The sequence below is a fragment of the Jaculus jaculus genome, chromosome 17 (genome assembly GCF_020740685.1).
Source record: "Jaculus jaculus isolate mJacJac1 chromosome 17, mJacJac1.mat.Y.cur, whole genome shotgun sequence".
Lineage (NCBI taxonomy): Eukaryota > Metazoa > Chordata > Mammalia > Rodentia > Dipodidae > Jaculus > Jaculus jaculus.
The window spans coordinates 5958694-5981143 of NC_059118.1; the positions used below are offsets into that span (position 1 = coordinate 5958694).

Genomic DNA, 22450 nt, shown 5'->3' on the forward strand with positions numbered 1-22450 from the left:
CCCATTTTCTCCCTCCAAGTCTTGCAAAACTGAAACTACGTGCGATGCACAGAAGTCAGGGCTGCGCGGGCCGGTCTTCTGTTTCTCCATCACCAAGCTGCAAGGCAGGACCCCGAGAGGAGAGCGCCTCCGTCCACGGGCCGAGTCGAGGCGGATGGACAGGATCCGCTCCTTCCCGGACACGAGGGGCGGCGCTGCGGAGAACTTCCGCTCTGGGGGGAAGCGTCATCACGGGACGTTTCCGCTTTCACTCCGCCCCGGAGCCCACGAGACCATTTATCCTAGCTGGCGGCTGTCCACGCTCCAAGGGGCCAACCCCACCCAGACGCTCCCTAGGGCTTCTTCCACACCCAAAGGAGCGGTTTGCACGTCTCCAGGGTGTGACGGTGACGTCGTGACGTCACCTCGGAGGAGGGGGTTAAGCAGGGTACGGTGGATCTCGAAGGACTTCCGGGAGGCGGGACTAACGTGTGACTGACGTCCACACCTACCTGTTGCATGTCTTCCTTCCTTCCTCAAACCAACCAATGAGCGCGAGGACGGAGCGCGGCAACGAACCGCGGGCGCTCGGCAGGGCTTCGTCCACCACGTCCACGTGACACCCTCTGGCCGCCATGCCTTGTGTGGCTAGTTGTTATGTGATCCTTTTTACTTCCTGTCTGTGATTTACCAGTCCTCTCGGTGATCTCCTTCCTAACTATTTTTTCTTCCGTCTTCCCATCCCATTTCCACCTCGGCCCGGCCCGGGGATGAGGGCGGCTCCTTCCTCGCTCGCTCGCCCCTGGGAAGCCTGGGCCACACTCAAGATGGCGGTCAGAGGCGGGCTTTTTTTTTTTTTCTCCCCCTCCCCTCCGAGTCGAGGCGTGCCCAGCGCGGTGACGTCAGCGCGCGCGCAGCGTGCCGGCAGGTGGAGGCCGAGAAGGGAAAGTTTGGCCCGTGTGCGTGGGGCTGGGGGGTGGGGTGGCGGAGGGCGGGACGGAGGGGCTGGGTCCGGGGAGAAGCTTCCGTCGCCGCTCTGCGGGAGGAGGCTGAGGCTGGAGGAGCGCGTGCGACGCTGCGCCGCCCGGAGCCGCGGCCGTCCGGAGCTGTGCGGCGCCGTCACCCCGGCGCTGCCCGATCGGCCCCGGACGAGTGTTGGCGAGGCGGGCGGCGGTGGGGGCGGGGAGCCGCGCGGCCGGCGAGCGCCCGGGAGCGAGGTCAGCGAGTCGGGGCCGCCGCCGTCATGACCGAGGACGCGAGCGCCCTGCCCTGGTCCATCAACAGGGACGACTACGAGCTGCAGGAGGTGATCGGTGAGCGCGGGCGCTGCGGAGCGGGAGGCGCCGGGTGACACGCACGCGGGGACGCGCCGGGTCGTGCGTCGAGGCCGGGCCGGGCGGGCCGGGGTGCGGTGCGCTGGGGGCCGGGGGCAGGGCCGGGGTGGGGCTCATCGCGGCACAGATGGGGACCTACCTGAGAGACGGGCGTGTTCGATCACGAGCGTCACATGCGTGTGTCCAGTGGGGAGAGGAAGTGGACGTGGTGGGACGGGCCTTTTTTAGTTCTTCTTCCCTCCCCCGAGCATCCGTGAGAAAGGGCTATATATTATATACACATACTTATATGTGTGTGTGTGTGTGTGTGAACATCTGTATCTATATAGATATATATTTTTATATAGTTATCTATGCGCATCTACCTAATCTATGTAAAGACATAGTTGTCTATTCGCATCCAGCTAGTCTATATTTATGGAGACATCATACACACACACACACACACGCACACATATACATACATGTGCGTGTGTGTGCAGAGCCTATTTCTAGGATTGTGGTATGGGACGCTTTTTAGTGCATTCTCCTATCCCGGAGACAAACCCGGGGAGTGTGGACCAAGCACCAGTTTTCCAGTTTGCAGGGAGCTGTAGGTGGCTGCACTCAGCAAGGCACACCCAACTTCTTGGTTTTTCAAGGTAGGGTGTCACCCTAGCCCAGGCTGACCTGGAATTCTCTATGTATTCTCTCAGGCTGGCCTTGAACCCACAGTGATCCTCCTTCCTCTGTCTCCCAAGTGCTGGGATTAAAGGCGTGTACCATAACGTCTGGCTTTAGACCTAATTTTTGTCTCCTTCCGACTGACTTTTCTAGTCAGGGAGGTAAACTTTAAAATAGTCAAAAAGAATAAAATAAAAAGGAACAGGTTTTGGCAAGTGTTAGGAGGAAAATAAACAAGATGGTCAGATAGGCAATAACTTGGACCAGTTAAGGTGATTTGAGGGAAGATTGTATTTGTCGTCCCCCCTTTTCCAGATGATCATATTGAAGTTAAGCTCTGAAGGATAAGAAATGTGTTTTAAGGCCCCCGGAATTCCCCCCCCCCCACGCCGCTTTATTGAGGGCTGAGAAAATGGGAAGACTGAGGAGAGAAGGAGCTTGCTAATTTAGGACCTGAAGGAAGTCTCACTTGGGTAGGATGGTTCGGGAATTTTAAGTTTCCGTGGAGGATTTGGAGCAGGGACGATGACATGATCTGATGGGTCTGGTTGGTATGTGTGGAGTGTAGACTTGAAGGGGGTCCAGGAATACCAGTTGGCAGACACCAGACTTGCACAACACAGATTGCAATTCTCAGAGAGGCATGGTGATTGGGGGTGGGGGCTGGGCTGGGGACAAGGGGAGTATTTGTTGGACAGTAGCTTATTCCCCTAGAAATCAGAAGGGGATGGGTTTAAACACAGGCTTGGTCTAGCTGACGTGAGCAGACCTCTGTGTGTTGGAGGAAGAATTGTGTGCTCTGCCAGCATCATGCCCTAAAATTAGTAGTAACAAGACCAACTAAAGACTCCTTAGCTGCCTTGAGGGTGTCACTGTGAATTGCACTGTACCTGTGTTTTATTTATTATTTTTGTTTTTAAAGTATTTATTTATTAAAGAGAAAGAGGCAGAGAGAAGGAGAGAAATAGGCAGATAGAAAGAATGGGCCTGCCAGGGAGGGCCTCTAGCCACTCTGTAAACCAACTCCAGACACATGTGCCACCTTGTGTATCTGGCTTACGTGGGTCCTGGGGAATTGAACCTGGGTCCTTAGGCTTTCTAGGCAAGTGCCTTAACTGCTAAGCCATCTCCTCAGCCCTGTACTTGTGTTTTAAAGAAACACCAAATTTCTTTTCTCTTTAGATTTCCTTTTTTTGGCTTGTGCATGTGTGTGTGGTGTGGTATGACCTGGTGTGGCACCCCATCAGCTTGCCTAAGGTGGCTGCAAGGGAAGGTCAGGTGTCCGCTCCGTTACCCTCTGTGGATTCTCACTTGATTGAGCTGGCGTCTCTTACTGATCACAGAGCTTACTATTTTGTCCCTGTCTCTGGTGGTGATTCTTGGGTCTCTGCTCCCTGGAGGCTGGGTTTGTAGACACTCATGCCCATGCCCAGCTGTTTCTGTGGTCCTGGGGATTGAACTCAGAGGTCTCCCAGGCCTTCATGCTTGCACAGGCGCAGGAAGTGCTCTTAACTGCCCAGCCATCGCTCCAGCCTTGTGTTGTCTTTTTTTTTTTTTTTTTTTTTTTTACATTTTATTTATGTATTTGAGAGAGAGAAGAGGCAAGAGAAAGAGAGAATGAGAGTGTGTGCGTGCATGCCAGGGCCTCTAGGAACTGCAAGTGAACTCGAGATGCATGTACCACGTTGTACATTGGGCTTTATGTGGGTATGTACACAAGCCAGATGCACAAGGCAGGAGACACTGATGTGTCCATACTGTCTCTCTCTGCTTGCATTGAAAAAAAAAATTAACAAAAAAATAAAATGTAAACCAGATGTGGTGGTGCACGCCTTTAATCCCAGCACTCCAGAGGCAGAGGTAGGAGGATCACCACGAGTTCGAGGCCACCCTGAGAATACAGAGTGAATTCCAGGTCAGCCTGGGCTACCTCAGTCTTCTGAGTGCTGGGATTAAAGGCATGCACCATCATGCCCAGTTTTTTTTTTTTTTTTAAAGTAGTGTTTTTCTTTCTTTCTTTTTTTCCTTGCCCCAGTTAGGTCATTGTTCTCCAGCCCAGGCTGACCTGGAATTCACTATGTAGTCTTAGGGTAGCTTCGAACTCACAGCGATAGGCCTACCTCTCTCTGCCTCCTGAGTGCCGGGATTACAGGTGTGCACCAACACACCAGGCTAAATGAAATTTTTTATTTATTTGTTCGTTTTATGTATTTTATTTTATTTTTGTTTTTGTTTTTCGAGGTAGGGTCTCACTGTAATTCAGGCTGACCTGGTATTCACTATTAGTCTCAGGTTGGCCTTGAACTCACTGTGATCCTCCTACCTCTGTCTCCCAAATGCTGGGATTAAAGGTGTAGGTCACCATGCTCGGCTTTTTTTTGTTGTTATTGTTTTTCCATTGAGAGAGAGAGAAAAGAGAGAGAATGGGAGCACCAGGGCTTCTAGCCATTGCAAGTGACCTCTGGACGCACCTGCTACCATGTGTATGTGGTGTTGCAGTCCGGTTCACATTGCTGGTAGAAATCACCCAATCAAGAGTAGCTTCTGGGAAAAAGAGGTTTATTTTGGCTCACAGGCTTGAGGGGAAGCTTCACGATGGCAGGGGAAAACGATGGCATGAGCAGAGGGTGGACATCACCCCCTGGCAAACATAAGATGGACCACAGCAACAGAAGGGTATGCCAAACACTGGCATGGGGAAACTGGCTATAAAGCCCATAAGCCCGCCCCCAACAATACACTCCCTCCAGGAGGCATTAATTCCCAAATCTCCATCAGTTGGGGAGCTAGCATTCAGAACACCTAAGTTTATGGGGGACACCTGAATCAAACCACCACATGTGGCTTATGTGGGTACTGGGGAATTGAACCTGGGTCCTTAGGCTTTGCAGTCAAGCACCTTAACTGCAAAGCCATCTCTTCAGCCCCGCCCTGTCCCCTCCCCCCTTTGAGGCAGGTTTTCATTCTAAACCAGGCTGACCTGAAACTCATTTTGAGGCGCAGGGTGGCCAGGAACTCACAGTGATCCTTCTACCTCAGTGTCCCCAGTGCTGGGGTGAAAGGTGAAGTCACCATGGCTGGCTCAAAATTCAGGTATTATTTTGTTGTGCTAGGTTTGCTGGATAACCATCACCATAATCCAGTTTCCGGGTAGTTTCTTCATCCTAGTGAGATTCCTGTGTGCCTGTTTACAGTTAATCCTCCTTCCTGCCTAGCCCTACTTCCAGGCAACCACAAACCTATTTTTGTTTCTATAGTTTGTGTTTTGTGGAAATTTTGCTGAAATAGGCTCATATAGCATGTGACCATTGGTCTTCAGCTTCTTTTACTTACATACTATTTTCACATTTTTTTCCCCAAAACAGTTTTATGGCGGTGCACCTTACATCCCACAAAGCCTACCTGATGGAAGTATGTACTCCAGTAACATCTTGGTGACCTTAAGAGAGTTGTTCAGTCATCACCACAGTCCAGTCTTAGAACATTTCCCTCATTCCAAAAGGGTGCCTCATGTCCATTTTCAGTAACTCCCTGTTCCACGCCTAGCCCCAGGCAAACAAAAATCTACTTTCTGTCTCTTGATTTGTTTTGTTGTTGTTGTTTTTTGAGGTAGGGTTTCACTCTAGTCCAGGCTGACCTGGAATTCACTATGTAGTCTCAGGGTGGCCTCGAACTCTCAGTGATCCTCCTACCTCTGCCTCCTGCATGCTGGGCTTAAAGGCATGCGCCTCCATGCCCAGCCTACTTTCTGTCTATAGATTTGCCCTTTCTGGACACTTTATGTAAATGTGATCTAATATGTGGTTCTTTGAGTTTGTCTTCTTTTCCTTTGCATTGCTGTGAAATCCATGGCGCAGCACCCAGCAGCATGGGGAGGGCAGTGGGTGGACATTGCTTGTCTCTGCGTCTTGGCGATTTGGAACGAGGCTGCGGCTGTCTGCAGTCACATCAAGCTATCTTGGAAAATGTTTGCTTTCTTGGTGTAGAATTTCAGAGCCATGTGGTAAATTTAACTTCTTTTTTCTTTGGGTTTTTCAGGTCAGGTCTCTCTGTAGCCCAGCTGGCCTGGAAGTCACTGTGTAGTCCAAACTCACAGCAATCTCCCACCTCTGCCTCCCCAGTGCTGGGATTGAAGGTGTGCACCACCATGCCCAGTGTATTTAACTTCCTTATAACCTACTGCAATGCTTTTTGCAAAGTCCTGTCTGCCATTTTACATTCTACTAGTTATATAGAATATAAATGAGAGTTCTAGTTTCTCTTCGTTCTAGACAACTGTTTTTCTTGTTTTTGTTTTTTATTTTTGAGGTAGGGTCTCACCTTAGTCCAGGCTGACCTGGAACTCACTATAGTCTCAGGCTAGCCTCAAACTCACAGTGATCCTCCTACCTCTGCCTTCCGAGTGCTGGGATTAAAGGTGTGCACCACCACGCCCGGCTCCTAGACAGCTTTTGTTGTCTTGTCTGTATTTGTGAGAACATACATGTGTGTTGTTAGGGGCAAACTCAGCCTCACATACATGCCTGTGCTGCGTCACTGAACTGCATTCCCAAGCCTGTCTTTCGCTTACAGTCATGCTGGTGGGTATGAAATGGTGTCCCATAGCATTTCCTTAATGATCATGACAGTGAAGATTTTTTCATGTGATTATGTACTGGGATATGTATTTGTCTTTTTTTTTTTAATTTTTTTTATTTATTTATTTGAGAGCGACAGACACAGAGAGAAAGACTGATAGAGGGAGAGAGAGAGAATGGGCGCGCCAGGGCTTCCAGCCTCTGCAAACGAACTCCAGACGCATGCGCCCCCTTGTGCATCTGGCTAACGTGGGACCTGGGGAACCGAGCCTCGAACCGGGGTCCATAGGCTTCATAGGCGAGCGCTTAACCGCTAAGCCATCTCTCCAGGACTGTATTTGTCTTTTTAAAAAATATTTTTTATCTTTATTTATTTATTTGAGAAAGAGGCAGAGGGAGAGAGAATGAGTGTGCTAGAGCCTTCAGCCACTACAAATGAACTCCAGACGCATGTGCCATCTTGTGCATTTGGCTTATGTGGGTACTGGGGAATTGAACCTGAGTCCTTAGGCTTCTGACAAGGGCTTTAACACCAGTCCTCCTTCCTTTCTCTCTCCTCTTTCTTTCCTTTCTGACAGGTAATATTCTGTAGCCCAGGCTTACCTTCCACTCATAACAATCATTCTTTTGCCTGAACTTACTTGGTTTGTTTTCCCTGATTTATAAGGGTGGCATCAGGGAGGGTGGGGGAGAGAGAATATGAATGAATGTGTGGTAGTTTGGATAAACTGTCATCGCCTGTGTTTTTAGTACAACTGTTTCTCCTAGTTTAGTTTCCCCCCTCCTCTCCTTTTTCCCTTAAAGCACAAAAGTTTTAATTTCCCCCTCCCTCCCTTCCTCTCTCTGGGCTAGAGTGAGACCCTCCCATGAAATCCCTCCCCTAAAATTATATACATATATATATGTGTGTGTGTACATATATATATAATAAAATTAAAAATATATTTGAGCCTGGTGTGGTGGCCCATGCCTTTATTCCCAGCACTTGGGAGGCTGAGGTGGAGGATTGCAATGAGCTTGAGACCACCCTGAGAGCACAGAGTGAATTCCAGGTCAGCCTGGGCTAGAGTGAGGCCCTACCTCAAAAAACTGTCTGTCTGTCTATTTACTTTATTGAGAGTGAGTGAGCTATGGGTCAGGGACTCTTACTGCTTCATACAAACTCCAGAGCATGCCTCACTTTGTGTGTCTGGCTTTCCATGGGTACCAGGGAATTGAACTCTGGCTGGCCAGCTTTGCAAGCAAGTGCCTTCAACCACTGAACCATCTCCCCAGTTCCCCCTTTTTGAGGCAGCATCTCTTTCTAGTCCAGGCTGGCCTTGAACTCACAGCACTCCGATACCTCAGCTTCCCAAATCCTGAGATGAAAGCCTAAGCTACCATACCCTGGCATTATCCTTTTGGAAGGGCGCAGTCTTGTCTAACCCTGGCTGGCCTGGAACTTGATATGTAGATCACAGTGGCTTGAATTTGCAGAGCTCCTCCTGCCCTGAGTGCTGTGATTGTAGGCTGAGCTGCCACCCCTGTTTAAAAGTTCTCAATTTTTACTGTTTTATTTGCAAAAAGGAGAGAGAAAGAGAGGATGAATGTGAATGGGTGCACCAGGACCTGTTGCCACTGCAAACGAACTCCAGATGCGTGCACCACTTTGTGCATCTGCTTTTCCTGGGTACTGGGGTATCAAACCTGGGTTGTCAGGCTTTGCAGTAAGCACCTTAACTTCCATGTCTCCCACCCCTAAAAGTTTTGAGTAATAATAGTAATAAAAGATGTATTTACTAACTGCATGAGTGCCAGGCCCTCCTCCAGGGGCTTGTGCCACTTTCCTTGTCCAGCTGAGGTGGGTGGCTTCCCAGATCAGTAGGCTGTAGAAGCAAGCTTTGAACTGCTGAGCCGTCTCCCCAGCCCTAGCTGTTACAGTTAAGAATCTGATACAGCTTGAGTTTTTTTTTTTTTTTTTTTTTTTTTTTCCCGAGGTAGGGTCTCGTTTTAGCCCAGGCTGACTTGGAAGTCACTATGTAGTTTCAGGGTGGCCTTGAACTCATAGTGATTCTCCTACCTCTGCCTCCCAAGTGCTGGGATGAAAGGCATGAGCCACCATGCCTGGCTTCAAAAAAAATTTTTTTATGGTGTTAAATAATGTAAATTATCTTGTTTTATAGTTGAAGGTGTTGAGACAAACAGGGTGAAGTCATAGAGCTAATCAGTGGCAAGCCAGTCCTGGCTCTCAACTCCTCTGTACTTAGTTTAGGATACTTATTTCTGCATTTGCTTTTTTTTGTAGATAAATTGGAAGGTGGGTGTTATAGTCACAGCAGATTAAGGAAAACATCCCTACAATGAAAATATTGGGTTGGTATTTCTCCCTTTCTTCTACTCTGTCCTACACACAATTTCACCCCATTCTCCTAACAGGGAGAAAACAGTTTTCCTGTGAATTATGGCCTAGAATAACTGACAAGGATCCAAGGCGCTGAGGATGGAACTTCCTGCCTTTTCCTGCTGGGCAGGTCCTGACTGCTGACCACTGAGCCCCCCTCCCAAGCCTTGGAGCATAACACTTAGCAATAAGATATAATTTACAAAGTGATGCTTTGTGATTTCTTCTGATTTCACTTGACTGTTTCAGGAAACAAATAGAGTCTAGAAGAGAAGATTTGGGAAATCATTTAGATTTTTGTTTTCAAAGGATTGTTTTCAGGGGACTCAGAACAGTGGTATCTCCTTCTCCATCAAACATACACATTTATTTGATCTACTTAGCACTATGGTATTTGTGTTAATTGCTTCTCCTAACTTGGTTTGTTCTTTTTTTAAAAAAAATACTTATTTGTAAGCAGAAAGAGATTTTGTCTTGTTTTGTTTTCAAGGTAGGGTCTCACTCTACCTCAGGCTGACCTGGAATTAATTCACTATGTAGTCTCAGGGTGGCCTTGAACTCATGGCGATCCTCCTACCTCTGCCTTCTGAGTGCTGGGATTAAAGGCGTGAGCACCACACCTGGTTTCAGAAAGATTTTTTAAAGTATTTTTAAAATACTTTATTTTTATTTATTTATTTGAGAGAGAAAGAGGGAGAGAGAATGGGCGTGCCAGGACCTCGAGCCACTGCAAACGAACTCCAGACGTTTGCACCCCTTTGTGCAACTGGCTAATATGCGTCCTGGGGAATCAAACCTGTGTCCTTTGGCTTGGCAGGCAAGTACCTTAGCCACCAAGCCATCTCTACAGCCCAGAGAGAGATTTTTTTAAGAAATTATTTTATTTAGTTGAGAGAGAAAGAGAAGCACATAGAGAATGGGCACACCAGGGCCTCTAGCCACTGCAAGCCAACTCCAGATGCACATGCACCTTGTGCATCTGGCTTACATGGGTACTGGGGAATTGAACCTGGGTCCTTAGGCTTTGCAGGCAAACATCTTAACTGCTAAGCCATCTCTCTAGCCTGAAAAAAAATTTTTTTTCTTTTTTGGTTTTTCAAGGTAGGGTCTCACTCTAGTTCACGCTGACCTGAAATTCACTATGTAGTCTTAGGGTGGCCTTGAACTCACAATGATCCTCCTACCTCTGTCTCCTGAGTGCTGGGATTAAAGGTGTGTGCCACCATGCCTGGCTTCAAAAAAAAATTTTTTTTAATATGCCAAGCATGGTGGTGTGTGCCTGTAATCCAAGAGCTTCGGACACAGACAGGAGGCTCCCGGGAGCTCACTGGTGAGCTGCAGACCACTGAGAGACACTGTCTCAAAAAAGGTGGACAGTGCTCCTAAGGTTGCCACTTAAGGTCTTCAAGCCTCCACACATCCACAAACATGCGCATACACAGACTCGTATAAATACACACACACATGAAAAAAAATTTCTCTTGGAGAACCAAAAAAAAAATTTATTTTTTTTGAAGTAGTGGCTCAGTTGTAGCTCAGACTGACCTGGAACTCACTCTGTAGTCCCAGGGTGGCCTTGAACTCATAGTGATCCTCCTACCTCTGCCTTCAGAGTGCTGCGATTAAAGGTGTGTGCCGCCACATATGACCGTGCTTGGCATTTTTATGTGGGTATGTGATACCAGCTGAGGTCCTCATGTTTGCATGGCAAACATTTTGTCTGACCTGTATCCTCTGTTCTTGTTCATGGTAAAATCCTACAGCAGACAAAAAAGAAAAGAACTGCCAGGTGTGTTGAAATACACCTTTAATCCCAGCACTTGGGAGGCATAGGTAGGAGGATTGGTAGGAGTTCGACGCCACCCTGAGACTGACTACACAGTGAATTCCAGGTCAGTCTGAGTGAAACTGGTATCTGTAAATAATTACACAAAAAACTGAATTGTCAAAACATCCTTAAATGATAGAATCCTTTTAAATTCCAACCTGTATGTTTAATGTTCCCAGAAGAGGCTTTTTTTTTGGGGGGGGGGTTGGTTTTTTGCAGTAGGGTCTCAATCTAGCCCAGGCTGAGTTCTGGTATGATTCACCCAGCTTAGGCAAGGGCAGCCCTCTAGTTTGCTTTTCTCACGTGTGAGTGAGTGTGAGTGAGTGTGTGTCTGTGTAGGTAGTATGTAGGTGGTATGTGCACGCCATGCAGTTACTTTGGGTACCTTTATAACTCATCAGCATATTTCCTCAACCAGAAGTTGCCGTCTCTCACTGAGCTGTGGAGATCTTCAGGTCCCTCCCTCACTGGGGCTCCAGATGTGCACAGCCATGCCCAGCTCAACCCCCCTCTAGGTAGAATCTCACTCTAGCCCAGTCTGGCCTGGAACTCATAGTGGTCCTCCTACCTCTGCCTCCCAAGTGCACACCTAGCCATGCCTAGCGTTTTGGTTTTCTGAGGTAGGGTCTCACTGTAGCCCAGGCTCTCCTGGAATTCACTATGTAGTCCCAGGCTGGCCTCGAACTCATAACAATCCTCCTTCCTCTGCTTCCCGAGTGCACACCTGGCCATGCCCAGCTTTTTGGTCTTTTGAGGTAGTGTTTCACTGTAGCCCAGGCTGACCCGGAATTCACTGTGTAGACTCAGGGTGGCCTTGAACTCCTGGTGTTCCTTCTACCTCTGCCTCCCGAGTGCTGGGATTAAAGTTGTGCTCTACCATGCCCAGCTTTTAACATGGGTTCTGGGGAGTTGAATTTAGTGGTTTCCAGTTTGAGAGGCCTCAGCTGCAAGTGTTTTCAACCACTGAACTATCTCCCCAGCCCCTCTTCGATGTTTGTTTGTTTGCTTATTTATTTATGTTGTATTTTGAGGTAGGGTCTCACTCTAGCCCATGTTGACTTGGAATTCACTATGTAGTCTCAGGGTGGCCTCGAACTCCTGGTGATCCTCCTACATCCGCCTCCCCAGTGCTGAAATTAAAGGCGTCCATCACCACGCCTGGCTTCCCTTTTTTTTTAAGGAACTTTATTTGAGAGAGAAATAGATGCAGATAGAGGAGAGAGAATGGGCATGCCATGGCCTTCAGCCACTGCAAATGAACTCTGGACATACGTGCCACTTTGTGTATCTGGCCTATGTGGGTCCTACAGAATCGAACCTGGGTTCTTTGGCTTTGCAGGCAAGCACCTTAACCACTAAGCCATCTTTCCAGTCCCCCCGGACTCACTTTTTAATAGTTACTGAGTTTTTGAGGTGGGGAAGGGGTGGCTCATGGGTGTCCCACCTCTCTCTGAGGAGCTGTTGGCAGTTAATGGACTCTAGGGGAGGGATTGTGTCTTCAGTGGTATAACCACTGATAAGTTGCTCATGTTCAATAAATAACTCCTCGCCCTCCATTTGTGTAAGCAACCTTAATTAAAACTCATTGGAGCTGGGTGTGGAGTGGAGTTGGGAGGCAGAGGTAGGAGGATCACTATGAGTTTGAGGCTACCCTGAGATTACATAGTGAATTCCAGGTCAGCCTGGGCTAAATGAGACCCTACCTTGAAAAACAACAACAACAAAAACCAACCAACCAACCAAACAAAAAAAAAAAACCCAAACAGAAGCAACAACAAAAAGTCAAAGGTGGACTAACTGGGAAGAAGGAGGTCGGTGACAAGAGGAGGGGACATGAGAGAGGGCAGGGTGAGTGTGACAGACGATCAAAATGATCTCTCCATGCAGACTTGTCAGAATGCTAAAAAGCTGAATAAGATGCTTTAATAAGCATTTTTAAAGTCTTAAAAAAAGCTTTATTTATTTATTTATTAGACAGAGAGAAAGAGACTGAGAAAGGGAGAGAGGATGGGTGTGCCAGGGCCTCCAGCCACTGCAGATGAACTTCAGATGCGTGTGCCCCCTTGTGCATCTATCTGGCTTATGTGGGCCCTGGAGAGTCAAACTGGGATCCTTTGGCTTTGCAGGCAAACACCTTACTGCTAAGCCATCTCTCTAGCCCCTTAACAAGCATTTTTAATATTTTTTTTCAAAAATAATAGTTTTTCATTAGCTATACATTTTGATGTTTAAACCATGGTTCCTGGATAAGATTCCAAAGCTTCACTTGTAGCCTCTCTGTCAATGTTAATGTCAGTGTCAACAGTGCTAAGCTACCATTTTCAGAGCGGTCAGCATTGGGCCAGCAACCTCATCATGTTTGCTGCATGTAATGAAAACAGAAATAGCCACGGCTTAGTAATGTCCTCTGTCTGTGGAAGAAGAAGGTGCCAGCTAGGTCCTCCTGCTGGCCTCCATGCCACCGCACAGCGCGGCTCATTCTCACAGAAACTGTCAGGCGGTTGCCTCACGCTGGCTCCAGGCTTGTGTCTAGCCCAGGAGACTGGCAGGACAAGCTCATGCCGGAGGCTCTTTAGCTCCCTGCACAGAACTTCCTCCCTGGATGTTGTACTAGTGACTTCCGCTCTTATGTTACTGGCTTGAAATGTGTAATTTGGTCATCTGCAAGAGAGGCTGGGAATGAAGTTTTTCCCTGGGCAGTTAGTACCTTGTTATTTCAAACAAAAGTAAGGGAAAGAGAATCAAGAAGAGTTTGGGCCGGGTATGGTGGTATGGTGGCACACACCTTTAATTCCAGCATGTGGGAGGCATACGTAGGAAGATCACCATGAGTTTGAGGCCAGCCTGTGCTGCTGTGAGACCCTACCTCGAAAAACCAAAAAAAAAAAAAAAAAAACCCCAAAAGTTTGTATGTTGAATATTGAATAAGCAACTAATAATGTTGGACTTGGTTTTCTTTTTTAAATTGGTTAACTAAAGCCTTGCAAGTAAATAATTTAATGTGACACATAGCAGACAGTTAATAAATACTAGTTTTAATTTCAGAAGGTACTTGCCTACCAGTTAAGACAGTAGAGTTCTGGTTTCTAGGTCAGCTTGGATCTTTGTGTCCCTAAGTATTGGGTTAAGGCATGTACCATTAAGCTGGGTTTATGCCGTGCTGGAGATGGAACTCAGATCTTTGTGCATGCTGGCCAAGCACTCTGCCAACTTAACCACGCCCCCAGCTTACATTGTTTTATTTACATTGCTTTGTGAGACCAGTAACACCATAGGATTATTGTAACAAGTAGTTTTAAAAAGCTGTAAGTTAAGAGCCTGGTGTGATGGTACATGCCTTTACTCCCAGCACTCAGGAGGCTGAGGTAGGAGGATCTCCATGAGTTTGAGGCTATTCTAAGACTACATAGTGAATTCCAGGTCAGCCTGGGCTACAGTGAGACCCTACCTCAAAAAACCAAAAGAAAAAAAAGAAGAAAAAGAAAAAGCTGTAAGTTATCAGAGGGTTCAGTGTGGTACTTGGCATATGGAGTAAATGTTACTGCTCATGATGGCAGTGATGAGGGAATGCTGAAAAGACTGGGTGGCTTTTCTGCTTGTTCTGTCCCAAGCAAGTCATTTTTCTCCTTGACAATGTTTCCACTACTGCTAGGCGTGGTGGCGCACTCCTTTTATCCCAGCACTCAGGAGGCAGAGGTAGGAGGATAGCGGGGAGTTGGAGGCCCCCCTGAGACTGCATAGTGAATTCCAGGTCAGCCTGGGCTAGAGCAAGACCCTACCTCAAAAACAAAACAACAAAAAATCGCAAAAACTTCCACTACTTGATTGCTTCATGCATATGCTTTTCAAAGTCCTGGTCCCCAGCAGGCACTGGAGGCTGGAGACAGCAGTGACGCCCACGGAGCCCGCCCCTGCAGGCGCTCCGCAGCTCTCGCCCGGCGGCAGTGAAGGAGAAGAGTGGGCGAGGAAAGGGCCTGGGAGTTGCTGGGATAGAAGTGGGGTGCAGTTTAAAATAGATTAGGGAAAGCATTACCTAGAAGGTGACGTTTGAAGAAAGACCTGAGAGAGGTGAAGAAGTGATGGGTGTGGTTATCTGCAGGAAGCCTGTTTCAGGCAGCGGGAGCAGTGCGGGAATGGGCGTGGGTAAGGACGAGTGAGGAGGCGAGGGGCCAGAGGAGGCCTGTGACCAAGGGTGCGGAGGTTAGAAAGGGAAGGTGGTGGAGTGTGTGGTCTTGACTGTCACTTCTTTTGTTTTTGGTTTTTCAAGTTAGGGTCTCTAGCTCAGGCTGACCTGAAATTCACTATGTAGTCTCAGGGTGGCCTTGAACTCACTGTGATCCTCTTACCACTGCTTCCTGAGTGCTGGGATTAAAGGTGTGCGCCACCACGCCTGTCGTGACTGTCACTTCTAAGTCACTAGAGGAATTTGGCTACTGTTTTGTAGAAAACTCAAAATTATATCAGGGTTTTGAGTGGAGGTTTAACTTGACATGACTTAGTTTATGTTTTTTTTTCAAATTTATTTGAGAGAGAGAGAGAGAGGGGGAAGGAGGGAGGGAGGGAGGGAGGGAGGGAATGGGTACACTAGGACCTTGAACTACTGCAAATGAACTCCAGATGCATGCGCCACTTTGTGCATCTGGCTTACGTGGGTCCTGGGAATTGGAACTGGATCCTTTGGCTTTGCAGGTAAACACCTTAACCACTAAGCCATCTCTGTAGCCCCTGACTTAGGTGTTATAAATTTTATTTATTTGCAAGGACAGTGACAGAGAGAGATAGAGAGAAAACATATGGGCACGCCAGGGTCTCTAGCCGCTGCTGCAAAAATGATCTCCAGATTCATGCTCCACCTTGTGCGTCTGGCTTTACGTGGCTACTGGGGAATTGAGCCCAGGTCCTTAGGTTTTAAAGGCAAGTGCCTTAACCACTAAGCCATTTCTACAGCTCATGACTTAGTTTTTTTTTTTTTTTTTTAAATTTTTGCTCATTTTTATTTGAGAGCAACAGAAAGAGGCAGATAGATAGATAGGAAGAAAGAATGGGTACACCAGGGCTTCCAGCCACTGCAAACGAACCCCAGATATGTCCACCTCCTTGTGCATCTGGCTAACGTGGGTCCTGGGGAATCGAGCCTCGAACCAGGGTCCTTAGGCTTCACAGGCAAGCGCTTAACCGCTATACCATCTCTCTAGCCCATGACTTAGTTTTTTAAACTTGGTGTGTCATGTGAAGAAGTTTTTGTAAGGATGGAAAGGAAGGTTATGTAAGGCAGAGAACTATTAGTGGAGGTGTGGAAAATCGGTCAGATTCTGGTTAGAAAGTATTGTGAAGCTAGAGGGTTAGCTGTGTAAGAAAAGGGAGATTAAAAACACTACAAAGGGCTGGAGAGATGGCTTAGTGGTTAAGGCACTTACCTGCAAAGCCAAAGGACCCAGGTTCAATTCCCCAGGACCCACATAAGCCAGATGCACAAGGTGGTGCATATGTCTGGAGTTCGTTTGCAGCGGCTGGATGCCTTGGTATACTCATTCTTTCTCTCTCCCTCTCCTGTCTCCCTTTCTCTGCCTCTTCCTCTCAAATAAGTAAATAAAAAAGTTAAAAAAAAAAAAACCACTCCCAGGAGTCCTGTGTGGCATACCGGGCAGTATGAAGCTGCCCTCCCCTGACAGGAGATTACCGAGCTGGGAGAAGAGAACCACCGGCTCCTGGCGCGATCACTGAACACATGTGGCCCAGTGGCTTATTCATTTTGGTATGCACGGAATAGCTTTAGTTTTCAACACAATTCTGACAAGCTCTTATTTTTAGAAAGGGCCTACACAGTTGTGAATTCTTGCATTTTTTAATAGTTCAAGTGATAATGCCTTAGTCATCTTTTAGAATGAATAGTCTGGGCTATTTTTCATTTCTCCAGCAAAAGAAATTGTTTAATCCCCCTCCCCATATCCAGTTCAAAGGCTATTCTGAATTAATGATGTGGAAACAATTGATTTTTTTTTCTGGTGGGCTATCTGTGTGTCACCTTTGTTGCTGTAGTTACCTTTGTCGCTGGGACAAAGCACCTGACCATAAGCAGTTTATGTGAGGAAAGGGTTTATTTTAGGTTTACAGTTTTGAGGAGGAGTTTCATTATGATGGAGAAAGTAGGCATGAGGAGGAAGCTGGCTTTTGTCTTGTCACGTAACTGGGTGGAAGCAGTCTAAGCGTTGGGCTTGGAGTTAGGCTAATAAACCTTAAAAGTCTACCCCTAGCTGGGTGTGGTGGTGTACACCTTCAATCCCAGCACTGGAGAGGCAGAAGTAGGAGCATTGCTGTGAGTTTGAGGCCCCTAAGACTACATAGTGAATTCCAGGTCAATCTGAGCTGGAGTGAGACCCTACCTCAGAAACCCCCAAGAAAAGTCCCCCTTCAGTGACATACCTCCTCAAGCAAGGCTTAACCTTCCAAAGGCTCCACCAACGTGGGGACTGAGTATGAGGTTAAATCACAAACATATGGGCTACAGAGACATTGTGCTCTCAGACCACCCTAGTGTGTGTGTGTGTGTGTGTGTGTGTGTGTGTGTGTGTGTGTGAACAACTTCGGGTGTTGGTCCTTGCCTTTCACCTTATTTGATGCAGTCTTTCTAACTTTCTTCTTTTTTTTGGTTTTTGGATTTTTGAGGTAGGGTCTCACTCTAGCTTAGGCTGACCTGGAATTCATTATGTAGTCTCAGGGTGGCTTCAAACTCATGTTGATCCTCCTCCCTAGTGCTAAGATTAAAGGCCTGCACCACCATGCCTGCCTTGATGCAGCCTTTCTTTTTTTTTTTTTTTTTTGATATATATTTTTTCAATTTAATTTTTTTATTTATTTGAGAGATTGAGAGAGAGAGAGAGGGGGGGGGGGGAATATGAATGGGTATCCCAGGGCCCCTAGGCGCATGTGCCACCTTGTATATCTGGCTTACTTGGGTTCTGGGGAATCGAACTTAGGACAAATCACATCAGACCCTCATGCTCTTAATTGTTCTTAATTGCGAGGGAGGGAGGGAGAATGAGCACACCAGGGCCTCTTTCCACTGCACACGAACTCCAGATGCATGCTTCACTTTGAGCATATGGCTTTATGTGGTTATTGGGGGATTGAACCCAGGCTGTTAGGTTTTGCAAGCAAGCATCTTGGCTGGACTCATCTCTGCAGCCCTGATGATTTTTTTTAAATTTTATTTATTTATTTTTGTTTTTTAAGGTAGGGTCTTGCTGTAGCCCAGTCTGATCTGGAATTCACTATGTAGTCTCAGGGGGGCCCTGAACTCAGGGAGATCCTCCTACCACTGCCTCTCGAGTGCTGAGATTAAAGGCGTGCGCCACGAAACGTGTATGCAGTGCATTTTGATTTCACTTCCCCAGTTAACTTCTCTCTTCACTTTTCCCACTGAAGTCCTTCTTCCCATCTGATTCCCATACCATTGTCACACCTTTTTTTTTTTGTTGTTGTTGTTGTTGTTTTTTTGAGGTAGGGTTTCACTCTGGCCCAGGCTGACCTGGAAATAACTATGTAGTCTCAGGGTGGCTTCAAACTAATGGTCATCCTCCTGCCTCTGCCTCCTGAGTGCTGGGATTAAAGGCGTGCTCTACCACGCCCGGCACACCTTGTTTCTTTTAATTTTTGACTCACTGGTTTAAATTAGGGTCACTTGAATAGTCATTGATTGGTGAGAGGGTATTTAGTGGAGGGTGGTCAGCTCACTAGTGGCTATACCACTAAAGGACATGACCACTCTCTCCCTCGTCACCACCCAGTTTCTACTGTTCACTCTGGGGGTGTGGCGTCTCATAGACCCATGCACCATCTATAATGAGGTATCGAGAGCCTCTTCCATGTGCCGAAGACTACATCTGCTGTGAGTTCGTGAGTGCAAACTTGCAGCCCTGCTTTCCATCCCCTTCTGCTTTCCGCCTCTCTTCCCTGATGTTCTTGAGCCTGGGAGGGTGCGGTTTCCGTGTCATGTTTAGGCTGAGCACATACTATTTGTTTATTGTTAACTCCCCCCCCCCACACACACACATAGGGTCTCTCTGTAGCCCAGGCTGACCTGGAATTCTCTAGGTAGTCTCAGGGTGGCCTTAAACTCATGGCAATCCTCCTACCTCTGCCTCCTGAGTTTTGGGATTAAAGGTGTGTGCCACCCTGCCCCGCTCCTTATTGGTAACTTTACCATCTATGCATTTTTGGGAGCAAACAAAGATATTTAGAAGGCTGTCCAGTTAGCAGAACCTCAGAATTGGGTTTCCTTAGGTCTCAAGTTCCTAGCTACCAACTTTTGGCCAGATTTACTGTACCAGATACGATTTCCCTCCTTTTGAGTAGGCTTCATTAATTTCTGCCCTCATCTTTTTTTTTAAATTTTTATTAGCATTTTGCATGATTATAAAAAAAATCCCATGTTAATTCCCTCCCCCCCACTTTCCCCTTTGAAATTCAATTCTCCATCATATTACCTCCCCAGCACAATCATTGTACTTACATATATACAATATCAACCTATTAAGTACCCTCCTCCCTTCCTCTCTCTTTTTTTTAATTTAATTTTTATTAACATTTTCCATGATTATAAAAAAAATCCCATGGTAATATTCTCCCTTCCCCTCACACTTTCCCCTTTGACATCCCATTCTCTATCATACTACCTCCCCATCTCAATCATTTTTTTGTTGTTGTTGTACTTACATATATTCAATACCAACCTATTAAGTACCCTCCTCCCTTCCTTTCTCTTCCCTTTATATCTCCTTTTTAACTTACAGGCCTCTGCTACTAAGTATTTTCCTTCTCACGCAGAAGCCCAATCATCTTTAGCTAGGATCCACATATGAGGGAGAACATGTTCTACCCTCATCTTAATCCTTCCTTCCTTCCTTTCTTATTTATTTATTTTTTTCAAGGTAGGGTCTCGCTCTAGTCCAGGCTGACCTGGAATTCACTATGTAGTTTTAGGCTGTCCTTAGACTCACAGAGATCCACCTACCTCTGTCTCCCGCATGCTGGGATTAAAGGCATGTGCCACCATTTTTGAGTGGAATGTTCTGTACACATCTGTTAGGTCCATTTGATCTATGATACCATTTAGGTTTTTCTGCTTGGGTTTGGGTTGGTTGACTGTGTGTAGAATAGAGTGGTGAGCAGGGTTCTCTACTGTAACTTCGTTGAGGTCACTGTGTGACTTCATGTCTAGTGATGCTGCTTTTATGGAGGTGGTGTCCCTCGTTCAGTGCGTACGTGTTAGGGCTGTAGTGTCCTCCTTGTGCTGTCCCCTTGAGCAACGTGCATGTCTTTATCTTAGCAGCTTTGGCTTGAAGTTGACTCTGTTAGAATAGCCACATCTGCTCTGTTCTTCATTCCTTTGCTTGGAATACCTTTTCTTCATTCTTCCACCCTAAGCTAGTGTCTTTCTTGGACAGTGAGATACTTTGCTTGAAGACAGCAATAAGATGGATTCTCTTTTCTTCTTCATTGTGTGATTGTGTGATTGTGTGTGTGTGTGTGTGTGTGTGTGTGTGTGTATGTGTATATATATATATATATTCCCCCCCCAAGATAGGGTGTCAGTCTGGCCCAGGCTGACCTGGAATTCACTATGTAATCTCAGGGTGGCCTTGAACTCACGGCCATCCACCTCTGCCTCCTGAGTGCTGGGATTGAAGTCATGCACCACTATGCCTGGCAATTTTCTCTTTCTCTTTCTTTCTTTCATTCTTTTTATTAGAAAGAGAGAGGCAGGTAGTTCAGACTGACCTGGAATTCACTATGTAGTCTCCAGGTGGCCTTGAACTCATGGTGGTCCTCCTACCTCTACCTCCCAAGTGCTGGGATTAAAGGCGTGCGCCACCACGCCAGGCTGGTGGTGGTTCTTTTTGAGACAAAGTCTCACTCTGTAACCCAGGTAGGCCTTGAACTTGTTATGTATCCCAGGCTGCCTTGAACTAATAATCCTCCTGCCTCTGCTTCCTGAGTGCTTGGATAACAATCTCTACCAGTACACCAGGTGACATGTCGTTCTTAAAATTATATCCTGGACATTTAGATTATTATGTTGGGTGACTTTTGATCCTATTTAAATCTTCTATTTTAGTATTTAATAAAAACTATTTTGGCTTAGTATATAGCTCCTGTCCTACTTTAGTGAGCTGTAATTCCCATGGTAATTTAGTGTTCAGAGCTTTTGCAGTATTATTCCCTTCTTTCTTTTTCTGGTAGCCCTGGAACTCCTATTCCATTTCTGTAGGGCCCATCCTGGTGACTGGTGAAGGTGGGGCCTGGCTCTCCTGCCATGGGCAGATCGGCTGGCGTTGCCACAGATGTGGGGTGAGACTTGGGTGCTCTGGTGGTGAATCTGGCTGTCAAGCCTTTAGTGTGAGGTAGAAGACCATGCCGGTCCTGGTGGGTTGAGCTAGTCTCTCCTGGCTGAGGACTGTGGAATTCCCCCCTTCCCCCAGGTCTCTGCTGAGCTGCTCTTTTCACAGACCTTTAGCCAGAGGGCACGGTTTCCTCAGCTCCGTTGTTCTCCTACCTGTGCATCTGCCCTTTCCTCTTTCTTGTATCTCTGGATTGCAGGCCTCTACTGTCTAGTCTGGAACGTGTGGGGTAGAAGGAACACCCAGGGGACTCAACATGGTGATTTCCTAGTCCTGAAATTTCTTTTAAAAATTTTTTTAAATTAATATTTTATTTTTGTTTATGTTTTTGAAAGAAAGTGAGAAAGAATGGGCATGCCAGGGGCTCTAGCTGCTGCAAGTGAACTCCAGATGCATGAGCCACCTTGTGCATCTGTCTTTACATGGGTCCTCAGGAATTGAACCTGCATCCTTTGGCTTTGTAGGCAAGTGTCTTAACTGCTAAACAATCCCTCCAGCCCAACCCTGAGATTTCCAAGGTCTCTAGGTAGTTTGTCTCCTTTTTCCTTCCTGCCAAAGCCCCTTTGCAACTGTGGTTGAATTATTTTTTATTAGTTTGAATTATTATTTACTAGTTGTATGTAGAAAAGAAAAATAAGTGTGAGCCTATCCTATCTTATTCTAGCAGTTTTGAAATTATTGGCATTAAGTCTAAAGTAAATGGCTGAGGCTGTTATTTTATTCACTTGGGCTCTTTAGAGTGCTTCTGTTGCTCACTGTTGGAAGAACAGAGGTCTGTTTCTTGTTCAGAGTGTGTGGGGATTAGAAATGGCATGTTTTTGTAGTCTGTCTATCCATTCATTCATTGATGTATTTATTTCTAGGGAGTGGAGCAACTGCCGTGGTCCAAGCAGCTTACTGTGTCCCTAAAAAGGAGAAAGTGGCAATCAAACGGATAAACCTTGAGAAATGCCAAACTAGCATGGACGAACTTCTGGTATGCACAGCTCTTTCTTTCTTTAAAAATATTTTATTTATTTATTTATTTATATATTTATGTTTTTGAGGTATTGTTTCACCCTGGCCCAGGCTGACCTGGAATTCACTATGTAGTCTCATGGTGGCCTTGAACTCATGGAGATCCTCCTACCTCTGCCTTCTGAGTGCTGGGATTAAAGGTGTACACCACCACGCCTAGCTCTATTTTATTTACTTTTTATGAGATTTATTTGTGAGTGAGACAAAGAGAAAGAGATTTATTTATGAGAGAGACAGAGAGAAAGAAGCACAGAGAGAGAACGAGAGAATGG

At 46.6% G+C, this 22450-nt stretch overlaps 1 protein-coding gene across 1 annotated transcript in view; it reads left to right on the forward strand.

Annotated features, from left to right (window-relative positions):
- The first annotated feature begins 1182 nt into the window (after positions 1–1182).
- Positions 1183–22450, forward strand: part of Oxsr1 (oxidative stress responsive kinase 1) — an 82468-nt gene continuing 61200 nt past the window's right edge. The window contains exons 1-2 of the mRNA XM_045136610.1: positions 1183–1292; positions 22025–22137. Coding sequence (XP_044992545.1) covers positions 1223–1292; positions 22025–22137 — 183 coding nt within the window. The 5' untranslated portion in view covers positions 1183–1222. The remainder of the gene's footprint in view (positions 1293–22024; positions 22138–22450) is intronic.